This window comes from Falco cherrug, chromosome 1 (genome assembly GCF_023634085.1).
Source record: "Falco cherrug isolate bFalChe1 chromosome 1, bFalChe1.pri, whole genome shotgun sequence".
Lineage (NCBI taxonomy): Eukaryota > Metazoa > Chordata > Aves > Falconiformes > Falconidae > Falco > Falco cherrug.
Window position 1 is genome coordinate 32,356,149 of NC_073697.1, and position 15,061 is coordinate 32,371,209.

A 15,061-nucleotide genomic window follows, 5' to 3' on the forward strand; every position below is an offset into this window, starting at 1 on the left:
CCATAGCATGGGGAAACATTGACAGGTGCCACAAAGAAGAGGAGCCTTGCTCCATTTAATAATCTAGTACAGTCAGTCAGATTAGCCAGGCCATGATCTGGTCCTAAGTATAAAAGTAAAAGAGTACCTAGACCTTTAATACCTTACTAGCTCTTAGAACCAGAACTAGTTAAATTACTGACAAGGGACAGTAGGACTTCACTGCTGAGCACCATCAGAAAAGAATTGTGCCTGTTCTGTCTTTCCTTTGAAAGAGGAGAGACTACCTCTTCTACTGCCTGTTTGGGAAAGGCTTGAATAAACTGAGTGGCTTTCACAGTGTGATCAAAATTCACTTGACTCAGGATCTGAGGAACCGATTCCAGGAAGCATCCTGGAGATAACAATTTCCTCACTCTCCTTGAACCCAGATACTTATGTTTTTATGCTCCTGTACAAAAATACAATTATTGAAAAGTTTAACTGCTTTTGCCTTTTAATGGGTTAGTAACACTCTTTAAATCTGAAAGAAAAAAGGGATAATGTTCCAGAGGGCCTTTGTAAGTGCCAGTAGTGTGCAGTTCTGTCTACACAAATTACAGGAGACCACTGTTCAGCACAGAAGGCAACAGTAGCAAGCAAATAACTTGTGTTTCTGCACTGAGATTCCTTAGGTGGCTTTTACCTTATGTCACTGATCTGGCATGGTTGCTATTTAAACATACATTATAAAATAGGACTAAATAGCATGTTCATATTCATTGGTACAGACTAATTTGAACTGCTGGCATACTTACAGCCACCATATGATCCACCAGTTTAGGCAAGGAGATGGTAACTCATTGCAACCAAAATAAAAACTGTCCAGGAAGATTTTTTCCTCTTGATCCATAATTATTGATGCAAAGATGCAACTGTATGATGGCATGTAGCACTATCTTAAGCAGATCTGTATGATGTTGGTCAAATACATTTTGAAAACAGCATCACAAACTTGTGTTCATTGCTTCCTGTTTATGCTTAGGGAAAAGTTCTGATTTAAAAGAAGTGGGGTTTTTGATTGCTAGCGCTGTCAACCAGGTTCTGACACCTATTCAAGAATAGGTGTCCTGTTTTGGCTTTGCAGAGGAAACAAGAAAAACAGTTGCAGTTTTTTGTTGTCAACAAGTACAAATCTGAATGCAGACATGGCTAAGACTATAGAGTAAGACAGCACTGGAGTCTTATTCCTGGTTCTCGCTACGAGGTCAGGAGGGAGAATAGTGTGAAAAAAAGCCAGCAAATCTTTACGTCCCTTAGTCCCAGATCAGTGTAATTTCGGCTGGATCTGTCTGCCAGACATCTAGAATATATAGACAAGGTTACGAGAGCACCCAAAGTCAAGCAGCAGGTTGGAATTGCAAAGTGACCCAAAGCAGAATCAAATGTGTGACGTGAGACTGCTCTTCTCCTTCCCTAAGGGCTTGCCCCAGGCAGTGAATGGATTGGGATGGTACTACCACAATTTTAAAAGAGACTACAGAAAAGCAGCTGAACACTGGTTAATTGCTGAAGAATTGGGGAATCCAGATGCATCGTACAACCTTGGTGTCCTTTATTTAGATGGGATTTACCCTGGAGTACCTGGTAGAAATCAAGTGAGTAAATATTTAATAGTACTATTTCTTACATTAGGGCCCAGTTTAGAAGTTTTTGCTTCATTTTCGAGACCGCTGTGTTCACTCTGAGTTGGATTTTGATACTTCTATCACAAAGAAGGGTGTTACTGGGGAATTCAGTCAGATTGCTTAGAGAGAGATGTTACTCAAATATCTCAGTCATACTTATGTGTGTGTTTGTGTTCCTTTAATTTAGAAACAAAGCAGGTGCAGGTTTAGCTCCAGGGACTGCCTCTGCTTTCCTCCTTCCAGAGACAGCAGGCAGGATAATGTATGCTCTCACATCGTGTGATCCTTTTGGTATCTCTCAGTTTTAGAATGGAAAGTAGGTAAAGGATGCTTTCCACAATAGATGAAAGCAGCAGAACCTTGTCCTTGAGCTTGTGAACTACATTCACATAGCTTCTGAGACTGTCACAACTACAGTGAGAGACCTTCAAGCCAATGTAACTACTTGCAAATGTAACTATTTAATACACTCCTGGTAGACCGCAATATTTTGGTTTGTCTTTCTGTGACAGTACATTTATTAACTTTTCTCAGTGACATGTGCAGAATTAATTTTCCCCTAATAGGAAGGGTCTACTCAAGTTATATTTCTTTTAAATAACTAGAGAGTTTACAGCCAACAGCACATAGTGAGGCAAGCTGTAATAGATGCAAGAAGACCTTGTGATTGGAGCTAAAAGATGTTTCCAGCATGGCTTGTGGGTTCTGAGATCCGGATATACTCCAGACAGTGAGCATATCTGCTGCCAACAGCAGCAGCACTCACCAACATGTGCATTCGGCAAATGCATTTTCCTTCCTGAGGGACCAAAACACCTTTCAGGGTGGACTGATTATAAGAGTACACCTAAAAGTGCTCAGGCTTCTTTATTTACCAAAGCTATGGGCAAGGAGGCGTATGTTATGGCTGTGATGGATGCTCTGAAGTCCATGCTTACCCACAGAAAATGTATATTGATGGTTAAAGATTTCCTGAAATGAATTATTTCGGGCTGTATGCTGCTTTGGTTTATATTTCAGATTACTATTTCTGAGGGTAAGACATGGAGAGCCACAGAGCCCTCCTGCTTCTGCAACTCTGGCCCGGGCTACTCAGCCTGTGTTATCTTCTATAAACCAGTTTCAGGGGCTTGAGTACCATGGTTGCACACTGCTGGGCATACTGAGCATTGCTGCTCCGCCCCAGCCCTCACTTAGGCATCGCCAGAGCAGAAGTCCTGTTTCCCAAGACCCCTTGTTAATCTCTCTACTAGTGAACAACTAATTTTACTTTTGTCAGTATACACAAGACTTGTATGTTACCATGTGTTAGTTACACATTTAGACACTTTCCTCTTTGACATTCCATATATTACCGGAATTTATGTGTTTAAAAACCTTTTCCCAGTCTAAACTATTAAAAAGTTAGAAGAAAGGTATTAATTTCACCTAAGTACATTAAAGTACTTAAACTGGACTTGTATGTTACCATGTGTTAGTTACACATTTAGACACTTTCCTCTTTGACATTCCATATATTACCGGAATTTATGTGTTTAAAAACCTTTTCCCAGTCTAAACTATTAAAAAGTTAGAAGAAAGGTATTAATTTCACCTAAGTACATTAAAGTACTTAAACTGGCTTGCCCTCATTAGCCAATTGCCTCTTTTAATTCATTTGCTGAAATTAATCCCAGGAAACAAAACTCAGTAAACGTTAATAATGCAGCCTTGCGAATTGTGTCTTGTTTCTTCACAGACAGTTGCTGCACGCTATTTCTATAAAGCTGCTCAAGGAGGACACATAGAAGGGACTTTACGATGCTCTCTGTACTACATCACAGGAAATATGGAAGACTTCCCTAGAGATCCGGAAAAAGCTGTAATGTAAGGAATGAAACCCTTGGTTAAAGGAGAATATATTTCTGGTGGGATTATCTTGATTAATGGTGTTTTTTGAGTCCGTAGCCTAAGTATCTTGTACTTAATGGTGCTTACCTCCTTGACAAAAGGTTGTTCTGCAGTAAAGTTTAATCCACATGAATATGTATATTATTTAAATGACCAGTAGACTTTGAGAGATGTTGAGTACTTTTAGTACTTTTTTTTTCTGGAACAACTCAGAGAGATTATATGGAACAACTCTGAGACGTATCTAACAAAGCCATGCTTATTCGATTTTCAAGAAATACTAGTCTCCTGATGTGGTAGGACTGATACTTTGTATCAGGAAAAAGGCAGATAATTAGTTATAGCACTTATTAACTTAGGTTTGTTTTCTTAAAAAAAAAAAAAAAAAGAAAAGAAAAACAAGGAACTACTTTTGCTGATAAAAAACATGGGATGTCTCTAGTATGCTCAGAGATGAACGGGCAAAATGTTCTCATTCAGTCGACAGTTAAAAGACTGATGTAGCAATTACTGTGAAACTCCATAGTTTGTCTCATGAAAGAAGTCAGAAAGTGATCCCATATGCTTTTGTGTCCTTTGAGTCAGTGTGAGTTGGGATAATGTTACTGGAGCACAGCTGTTCATTTCTTGTTTTTTGTTCTTTTCTACAGCTGGGCAAAACACATTGCAGAGAAGAACGGCTACTTAGGGCATGTCATCAGAAAAGCTCTCAATGCTTATCTGGAGCTTTCATGGTTTGTTTGTTCTGTTCTCTTCAAATTCATTTTCTATTTTCACTTAACTTTATAGCGTGATAAAATAATTAACATTGGGCCATCACCTCAAAAAAACACAAATAGCAACACCACTGAAATCAGTAGCAAAACACCTATTGACATCAAGGGAGGGAGGAGTTGACCCAAAGCCTAATTCAACAGTTATGACAGAATCAAGTGAAAAAGAGGGAGTTTGTAGTGAAATATTGTTGTACTGGCTGTCTGTGGTTTTCATCCCACAGTACTGTAGCATGTAATGTGTACTGGATTAGCCAGAGGAATGCCTTTCATTTTTAATATACCCTCTGTTCCAAAAACCATATTCTGCTTTCCCTCTTCTGTATAATTCCGTGTCATGAAAACTCAGGCTGCTGGATTAGATTTGTTCTTCTTTTGTATATAATTAGTACTATCTTTTCTATAAAGTGTAATAGGAGGTTACAATATCCAATAAGCCAACCAAGAAGTTTCAAAATAGCCTCCAGGTTAGTGCTCCATTTTTGCAGTGACCTGTAGGCATGAGCATCGGATACTGTACATGCAGGTATCAGGCTGTCACATGTGATTAAAACAGGCTACTTTAGTCCTGCAGCCTCCCTATGCTAGTGCTTAATTACTGCTTCAGGCTTAAGAGATCTATAAGGAACTGCCAGCCTACTGTTCTGAGTAATTGATTCCTAGAAGTTTCTTTTTATTAGGTCCATCACAGACATTTCTCTTGAGATGTGACCTCATTTTTCAACACTGAAAAAGTCTCAGTTAATGTTTTTGTAGCATGTTCTGATGTACAAGCCTGTGACTCTGCCCAGCTCACTCTGCATACAGTCACATGAAAGTCCTGTGCACATGCCAGGTATAGCATTAAGATCCCAGGAGGTCTGGGGTTTGGTCTCTGCCATGGTTTTAAATTGTGTTGTGGAGAAAATCACTGGAAGCGTGACCCTTCAATAGGAAGCTTTAGTAGGAAAAAATTACACCAACTGTTGAGTTTTTTTTTATCTTGTCATTTTAAAACCAAACACGTGCTTTTAAAGACTTCTCTTAATTTTGATTGCTTAATCTTCATAATACCGAGTAGGTGGGTGACAGAGAACATGAAAGAGATGCTGTCCTCTACAGTCATGAGCGGCGCTGTACTACTGTACTGTAATACTGAATTGCTATACCGCAAATGCAAAACTAGCTTTTATTACTTGATTTTACAGTCAGTGAGATGCCTAGATTCCATAGGGGGACTGAGAATGTTATTCTATTCACACATTCAAATATAACGAGAGAAAATTCCTGTTACAAAAATTTCATAGTCTAAAAAGACAGGACAAACAAGTCATTGAAATAAAAGGGTGAAGCTTATACAGGTAGTACCCAGGTGAATGTTTGACAGATACATACACAGCTAAGTTAATTACAGATTTTTTTAAAGTGTAGGAGGTAAGGGTCTCTTAAGAATGTTTTGTCTGAAACATTTAAATAGATAATTGGGCTTAATATCAAATCAACTGTATCATCAGTCTTGCACTTAGAATAAATGTATGCTGGACCTAATCTAGCTTCAGTGCAAGAGAGAAAACTGCAGATTCTTGAGATCTGTGGCAGGTTGTTACACAATGAGCCAACTAAGAGGTTGTTACATTGCCAGTAGATGTAGCTGTTGCATGGGTTTGCCAGCCTCTTGCTTTTAAACGTTCTACCAAAATTTTGCTCTTAGGTGATTTTATCAATTCATTTAGTGGGATTTTTTTAACTATTAACTAAAACGCATGCTATTTTTGTCAGGTTAGTCACTGATTTATTTTATCTTAACGACAGGCATGAAGCTCTGCTGCATTATGTATTAGCAGCTGAAACTGGGATTGAAGTGTCACAGTCAAATCTAGCACACATTTGTGAAGAAAGACCAGTAAGTAAATGTATTCACAGCTCATGATCCCAAAAGGAACACTTGCTAATAATAACGTGATTCTAGTCTCTTATCTGTGTTATGAATGGATGGATCAATTCTTTTCTTTCCAGGACCTAGCAAGGAAATACCTAGCAACTGACTGTGTTTGGAGATACTACAATTTCTCTGTATCTCAAGTCAACGCACCATCATTTGGTATGTATAAGGAATTCTCTCTGAATTTTAATTTTACGGGTTTTTATTTTATTTTAAAAACTACATTTTTTATAACTTCTATGTGAGTGAGCAAGTTAAGGGAAGAGTAATCCCTGCTTATCAGACATTTCCTTTTTGGTAGACAGAAAGGCATTTTAAGTCTTGTGTTTCAGCACAGCTTTTCTGAGAATTTCCTTTTTATGGCATAAAATGGATAAAATTTGAATAAAATAATAAAAAAAGACCAAGCTAAGCCCTGAGAAGGGGCTAGATAGCTAGATATTTAGAAGCCTAAGCAATTGGTTCAAGGTTTAAGAAAAAAAAAATAGCAGTAGACTTTAGGAGCTCATGCTGTTTAGTTTATCAAAAAGAAAATCCAAAAGCAAATATGCTTCCATATCATAATTGAGTCATGAGAAACTAATGAAGGCTAAAGGATTCCTTATCTAATTTATTATGAGTTTTTCTTTAGGGGGTACAGAGTTTATCAACATTGGCACAGCTTACCTTGGGGAACTAAAGGATTCTCTGTTAAGGAAAAAAAAAAAAAAAGACTTATTTACATATAATAAGTTACATTCCTCTGGCCTTAGATTTTACTACACCTGTGATTTTAGTGACTAAGTAATCTTGTTGCCTTTGAAAGAGTTACTCAATATTTGAAAACATTGATCTGATTGTCTCACAAAAAGGTTTAGGTGCTTTGTAAGAAGCACATGGAAAAGTGGAGTGAACATAACAAGGCAGAAACTGAATGCCACATTGATAGAGCCTGAAGCCACAGGAGCTGACAAACCCTGTTAGCTTTCACAAGGAGTTTGTAGATGCCTTAGCAAGGTGCAGTTTTATTCACCCTTCGGCAGATCCGCAATCTTACGTTAGAAAAGGACAATCTTACATTAGAAAAACTTCTGAAGATCAGACTCATGGAGTGAGACTGTGATTTCATTCAAGTAAAGGAGAAAAGACTTGCTAGGTTCAAGAGGGGAAGAATTTTATTACTTTACCTCTTCCTCACATGAGTAACATAACCCCTCTCTGCAGTAGTGGAGCATCAAATCCCCAGTGTAGGGCCTGGGATGGAGAGTCTAACCCTGGCAGCAGAGTATTGCAGGGCTATGTTATCTCTGCAGGGTGACCTCAAGGCCGCTGCCTGTTCAGGAGTGCTCTCTGGGCCAGGGCTGGAGTGATGCAGTTGGTGTGGTTCAGGGGAGCTCTCCTCTTCATGGTTTGCTAAAGCATCCATTGCCTTTCCCTCAGCATCTGTGCCAGCCTATCCACTTAGTCTTTCCGCCTTTGCTGTTGGGTCAGCGAATGACTTGCTTGCTGGAAGTGCTTTGCTATAGTCCCCTGTAAAAACAGGTGGGTTTTCTAGGTAGCTGCCGTAGACACACAGGGCAAGGTGTAGGAGTGTTTCAAACCATTTGGGGAAAGCTTAGGTTAAATAAGCATAGACAGTCATGGGAATTTTTAAGTTCTTCAACACAGATTAGGAATCATGCTTGCTCCTGTCTGGGTCAGTGTCCACAGCATTTCATTACTGTGCAATATCACAGAAAGATGTTTGTAAAATATTTGCTGGGCATTGTTTCCTTCTAGACCAGGAAAATTTTATACCTACCATCGTCCTAGGTTGGGATGGATTTGAAATTAAGGAAATTATTGTCAGCAAAGTTCTGTAACTTTGGGGATGGATTCAGCCACCACAGTGACAGGTACAGAACAAACTTAGACAGCATGTGTTTAAGTCTCTTCAAGTTAGTAGGGCTAGCCTGAATAATAAGGCTACAGGTTGCCCAAGGGCAGATTCAGCAGGTGAAGAAGGAAGCAGTATAAAGTTTCTACATCTCAATTTTGTAAAAGTAGCAATCTGGTTCACTAGATTCGTTAAAGAGAAACCATGAGAAATTTCATTCAAGGTAAGTATTTTCAGTGGGCAGGCTGTTGTAAAGTAGCCACAGAGACAACCAGAGAGAGACTTTTTTTAAAAAATTATGTGCTACTGGTTTCTTCTACAGCTTATTTGAAGATGGGTGATTTCTACTACTATGGTTACCACAACCAGTCTAAGGACCTTGAGCTCTCAATGCGGATGTATGCACAAGCGGCATTAGAGGGAGATTCACAGGTGGGTCTGCAGCTGTAATGTGTTCATAAAACGTCAGAGTTTAGAACAGTCTGAGGATTTATCTGAGACCGATTATTCTGCTTGACTATATCTGCACTGAAGAAACCTGCTAGAATAAGTTATAATTATTTCAAAATAGCTTGTGAGTCAGTAGTTGCTGTTTTATGATAACAGAAGGTAGACCTAGCACAGATGGACAGTCCTAGAATTAATATGTTTTGAAAGCTAAAGGTGAATGGCCTAATGCAGTGCTGCCTTACCTTGGCACAATTGATTCTGTTGTGACCTTGGTATTTTTGCTGTGGCAAGAGGAAGAATTAATAGACTGTTGAGTTTTATTCCATTCCTATCCTTTGCTACGTTAGGATATAAACAAGAAGAATGACCTGTTTCTCTTGGTATCTTGAGTGAATCCCAGGGTGAATTTTGTTCGCTCCACCAACAAAAGGTTCATCTTAAAATTCTTTATAATTAAAAGATACACCATATCACATTACCAAAGACATGCAGTTTCAACACTGAATTTGTTGCCCTCAGACCCTCCTGAAGTTTCCAGGGTGCAGTATTCTGTCCTTATGACAATGTCCCCAGACAGTATCTTGTATGTGAATTTTTTAGAGGTGACATAGTTGGGTTCTGTTTTAAGGATATTAGGATAAAACATTACTGCTGAACTAGCAAAGGAAAGAAGAGATGCATGAGCAGTTACTTCAAAGTATGAAAGCCAGACTTGATGGGGAATCCTGTAATACATCTCATGTGTGTGCATCTTCATGGTTCTGAAGAGACAGGGATGCCTAAGTCTTGTCCAAGAAGGCAAAGCTGTAAGATTAAAGTCTTAAATTGTCTGGGGGAAATTTCTGCTCTCAATTTCACTGTTCAAATTGCTATTGATCTAGAGAGCTAGGTGGAGGTGAATTAAACAGTAACAGAACAGGAATCCATTTCTGCTTAGAGTTATTTCCCTATTAGATAAAAGATTAAGTTTAATATTGGGGCTGCATTTAAAGAGCAACTAAAAATGAGAAAGCTCAGATCTTTTTCCAGATGGTTTCTAAGAAAACAGCATGGTATACAAATGAATGTCAGTTCTCTTGCATTTTCGGTATTTACCTGGGTATATGGTCAGGAGGAAAGGCTTTCATAATTATTCAGTAAAGATCACATTATACTTAATTAATTTATACAAGGAAGTTATAATTATTTAGATACTTTATGCTTACAGTAGACCTTAAATATACATATGAAAATTTAATGTTTAAAAAGCATGTATGCTTTTTTATTGTTAGGGTTTCTTTAATTTGGCCCTTGTCATTGAAGAGGGTAACTCTATACCTTCCTACATTCTGGATCACTTGGAAATTGATCAGGCATTGCATTCTAGTAATACGTCACTTCTTCAGGAACTTTATTACAGGTGAGTCTTATTTCCCCTTAATCAGCATCTTCTGTCTTTATGTGTGAGTAACATTTACTCCAGAGAACAGCAACTCCTGTAATTATTAACTTTGTTCACCTGTATGACTTAAGGCACATTAAGGTCAGCATGTGTGAAATACATAAATTACCTAAATGTATTTCAGTTTATGCCTGTTAAAAGAGACCTCATTATATGTGGTTATCTGAAATAGCAGGGACTAGATTTAATGATCCAGGAGGTCTTTTCCAATTCGATGTATTTAAGTTCCTAAATTAGGCACTGACAATTTGTATACAGTCCAAAACAATCTTTTAATGATAAATTGAGCATAATTTAATTGGAACTTAAAAGTATGTAACTGGCATAATAACAGTCCTGCCTGTTTATTCTGCAAAGACATTCCGGTCTGGCACAGACGTGGCACAGAATATTAGGTACGTGAGAAGGTTACAGGTTGTTGCCTGTGCCAGCACTGCTCATGCACAAACCACCTGGAGACTTCTGGTTCCAGTACAGAACTTAGGTTGCTTAAGCTTACACAGTATTTGGTGAATTTGTGGAATTGCCTTTCAGATGTTTAAAGTAGGAGGAGCTAGCAGTTAATTCATGAAGCTGTGAACCAAGAATGAGTAGTTTATCTTCTGTTTTGCTACTGAGTGTTGTGTGACCCAAAAAAAGCGGAGTTGGTATCAACATTAAAACCTCATTTGTTGATTCACCAACGGTCTGCTGAAATGGTTCTTCACTGCCATCAGCCTGAACTTGTACCCCAAATTACTTCCACTCCACCTGAAATTACTAGACAGATAAATAGGGCTGCTGGACCAGCTGGTCCATCTGGGACTGTAAGCTTGAGCCTGTATTCTGCCTTCACTTGGGCTGAATCCATCTGCTTTGCAACTAGAGTAACTCCTGAGTCGACAGCACTGCAGGGTTTTCCTGTCATCATACACTTTTGTCCAGAAGGGCACATACTTTTTAAAAAATATGTATATAATACATGAATTATATATAATTTTGTATAGATCACACCTATTTTTCAATATAATTTTTAATATAAAAGTTATATATATATGTACACACCCCACCCACACTCAACCCTCCCTCCTCAGCTTGGTAGAAAAGAATCCATTGTAGCTTGAAATAGATGCCTGTGATTTAGCTGTCTAAACTGCCCCAGTAGGCGAAGTCCTAACTGATGGAACTGAGAAAGCTACTCGGCTCATAGCTAGTCAGCAAAAGCACTCTTCAAGCTCTGACTGCGCTGTCTAGTACTCCATTGTCCCTAAAGCGGGTTAAGGCACCAGCATCCTGTGTAGATAAGTAAATTTTGTACATCTAATCTTAAATCAAGTCCTACTGCTGTTGACTCACATTAGTTAGAGCAAAGTATCTTGGGTATGACCTTGCACTGTGACTGCTTGGCAAGGGTAGCCTGGATGCTTAGACCTGTTGTTGACTAATAAAATAAAAAACCTGCTCCTAGGGTAAGGTATTGTGTGCTTAATGAGGTTCATCTGGTATTTCTTTGAATTTTTACTTCACCATCTGTGAGATAGGGATGATACTATCAGCTTGTTTTCCTGGGTTACTGAGGTTTGCTGCAAACCCACTTGAGGTTCCCAGATGACAGATGCCACAAAATTGTAGAGTAAGACTAATTAGTTTTAATCTTCTTGTTGTAGGTGCTGGAATAATAGTAACCAGGAATCCATTAGTCCATGCTCATTAGCATTGCTTTATTTTTACATGAGAGTTTTCTGGAACAATATTTTACAATCTACTGTGGTATGTATTTCTGCTTTGGTACATGCAGAGCTCATTTGGAGCACTACCTTGGCTTTGCATGGCTCTAATTCTGTTTTCAAACTTACTGTCACAGATCTACTTCATGGGAACCTTTCTTTTATCGATTCTGGTTGCATTTGCAGTGCAGTATTTTCAGTCTTTATCTGGTAAGTATTTGTCATAGTAAAACTAAAGAAAAAGAATGATCTCTTTGTTTCAGTAAAAACTTGAAAAATAAAAGCAGGAATTCTAGATTTGGTTGTGGTGCAGCAACTTCTTTGACATGCAGGTAATTTTCTGATCATTGAAAAGGAGTGGATGAAGCAAAGCATAGGTTTAAGCCTGTTGGTTTCTGGAGAATTTCCCTTGGTAAAGGAGATTCTTAATAAAAACATTAACTGCAGGAGATTATGACTGGAAACAAGAGATTATTTCCTTTCTCTCAACATGCAGTGTTGTTAGAGTAATTATATGACTTGGATTTCATGTGTTGTCGCTGCAGTATGCAATGAGACTGTTCCCTGTTTCATACAACTGGATCCATTCAGATACGAGGTGGGAGAAAAAGCGAGGTTCAGAGAGCTGGTACACTGGAGTAACTTAGGAGAAGGCAGTTCAGCCTCTTCAGACCAGTAAAAGAATCAGTAAATACATTCAATCAGCACTTGCAGACTCCTCCTGTCCTAAACTGGAAAGCCTTGCTGTATATGTTGTCGTTTCTGATGGGACAGAGAATATGAAGAGACAGAAAACCAAATGCCAGACTTCAGTCTGTTAAAATTCCCATTATTTTTTTTACTATATTAAAAGAGACATCAGAGACAAAACTACATTGCTCAGGAAAGGAGAAAAAGCCCTACCATCACATGCAAAAATTATAAGTCATCATTTTAAAAGCGTTGCCAGCTTCAAGCAAGTGTTTCATTTCAAATCACGAAACAGGATCTTGGTCGGAAAGTTGTGAAATTAATGTTACCAGTTACAAAAATAGTTTCTTCCACCAAATACATTTTCTTACATTGTGTTTTAACCTCAGTAGGCAGTTTAAGCCTATGTCAGAAAATACTGTTTTCTGACATATTTCCATAACAAAATACAGAAAAAAATTACTTTCCACATTGACAGCCTACCTCTATAGGGGATAGTATTTAAAAAAACCCACAAACCACCATTAAATATACAAAATTATTTGAATTTTAAAATTCCTTAATAGCATTTAAGACATGCAGCTGTGAGTAATATGCTGACTATGGAAATAATTCTGAAAACCTTCTTTATTTTCTTACTAGCTATGACTTATGCAACTTGGGAATCATACTTCATATGTACAAAGTTTATACTTAAAGTTACAGATATTCTTCTTTCAGTATTTTCTAACCTTTTGAGTATTATCTTTATATGTTATTTTATATCCACATACTATTGAAATATTTATAAATAGACTTCTTGGATGCAGTGGGGTCTTTTCTAATAATTTCTTTTGATGTTTTTCCAAAGCCCGTAATTCTTCTGGTACAAGATCAGAACCATCATCAGATGAACTTTCTTCCTCAGGGAATAGTAATGAAGATGCTACTAGACTGGTACAGCAAGATGGATCTACTTTTTCAAATGATTTAGCACAGCAGGAATCAAACCCTCAGAATCCTCTTGTTACAAGCTGAAGTGTAGTTTTCTTACGGTTGACGTCCCATTGGGAAGATGGGATATGAATAACTACAGATCCAAGAACTGGCAACCAACCCCATCAGTGGCATTAATAATTCAGTCCAACAGCTAAAATTGTAGGCAAATTCACTGATCTGATTTCTCCGCTTCAGATTAAAAAACATCCCTGTAGTTTATTTAACACTCCAAACAGGTTATCTCACTATATCCGACACATGATCATACTGTATTTAATTGAAGGACTGGAAGAAAACATGCAAAGTCTTTGCCTAATTGAAGAAGGAGCACCCTTCCCACCGGTTTTGATGAAGAAGTAGGTTTACATATCTAATACCTTACTAAATTGCCTTTACTGCATTTGAGTTTCTTTTGCTGGTGAAGTTACCAGAATTTTCCAAATTGGAAGCATGGAAATCATGTAAAGTTAAATCCCAGCCACCAACACTTTCTAAGCTCCGTGGCACACCAGCCCGGACTTTGATACATGCAGCAATGACAATTGGTTTTTTGGCATTTTGTATTCCATCCTGAGTCTCTGATGTGAAAACTGTTTCATTTTGAAAGTAAAACACCGGGAAGATTTGCAATATGATCATAACCTAGCAGCTCTGCTGGCTACCCCTTGGTCAAAGTTTCACAAATGTCAGCAGTTCCCTGGTGGACACAACAAAATGTTTCCTGCCCTGCCAAGAGCCACTGGTTAAAGAAAGTAGCTTCCCTAATGGATAAATAAAAGAATATTTAAGTGTGAACAGATGACACAAAGTGAATGAACTATTTAATTTTTGATTCTTCCATAGCTAACATTGGCAAGGATTTATTTCATGTTCTACAGTAACTCTTAAAACCATCTAAGTGATAGTTTATTTGATAAATGTTACGTGGGATATGTGGATAATAAGTATGGAGTGCAAATGCCTTCTGTCTGATTTAAAGCTGTCTGGTAAGTGGCTGTAGGAAAGGTCTGACCTTTAAAGCAGGCGTGCGTGCACCTCTGCAAAATAGTGTAGATCACAGACTATAAATTGCATCAATCTATGCATTATTGAGGGTTAAATCCACTCTCCTTGCACTACATTATTTACTCTTGTAAATAAAGATATTTTTCTAATTCAAATTCAGCCTATATGTGGAGGATTATTTGTTTTTTTAAAGCATTAGTCAGATGATACAGTATCTTGCTGTTGCAGATTCTTAAGATCATTATTTAGGTGTCTGTTTTCTTGGCTTCAAATGGGACAATCAATCCCTTGCTTGCTTTGAGGAATACAGCATTCTCACAGAGCAGACCTGGGAGAGTTTTTGGTTTGTTTTTCAAACAAGACATACAAGTTTTCAGTAAGAAATGAATGAATTAAAAGGGAAAAAACCTTCAAACTTTCAGAGAGATTAATATGCATATATATATATATAAATGTATATGTGCACATATCACCAGAGTGTGTTTTGCTTGCCAAAAACCAAACATTCAAAAGTGTTCAGAGAATTGATGCTTAGAGTAAGTAGTTCCATTGAGTAAACAAGGGGAGGCGGGGAGGAAGCAGATGTTGAAGCTTCCCCCCCTCCTTGCCCTCCAGCTGTATCATCACAAAGTGAATTGTGTGCCACACATCTGAGTTTTTCATTTATTTGAATAAGAACAGTGCAAAGAGTATTTTTTATGTTTAG

At 38.0% G+C, this 15,061-nt stretch overlaps 1 protein-coding gene across 2 annotated transcripts in view; it reads left to right on the top strand.

Moving 5' to 3' along the window:
* SEL1L3 (SEL1L family member 3) overlaps positions 1-14,514 on the top strand; it is a 37,007-nt gene extending 22,493 nt beyond the window's left edge. For both annotated transcript variants that reach the window (XM_055720788.1, XM_055720725.1), the window contains exons 15-24: positions 1,440-1,616; positions 3,385-3,512; positions 4,187-4,270; positions 6,101-6,191; positions 6,305-6,389; positions 8,408-8,517; positions 9,807-9,934; positions 11,623-11,725; positions 11,820-11,892; positions 13,223-14,514. In XM_055720788.1, coding sequence (XP_055576763.1) covers positions 1,440-1,616; positions 3,385-3,512; positions 4,187-4,270; positions 6,101-6,191; positions 6,305-6,389; positions 8,408-8,517; positions 9,807-9,934; positions 11,623-11,725; positions 11,820-11,892; positions 13,223-13,389 — 1,146 coding nt within the window. In that variant the 3' untranslated portion in view covers positions 13,390-14,514. The remainder of the gene's footprint in view (positions 1-1,439; positions 1,617-3,384; positions 3,513-4,186; positions 4,271-6,100; positions 6,192-6,304; positions 6,390-8,407; positions 8,518-9,806; positions 9,935-11,622; positions 11,726-11,819; positions 11,893-13,222) is intronic.
* The last annotated feature ends 547 nt before the right edge of the window (positions 14,515-15,061 follow it).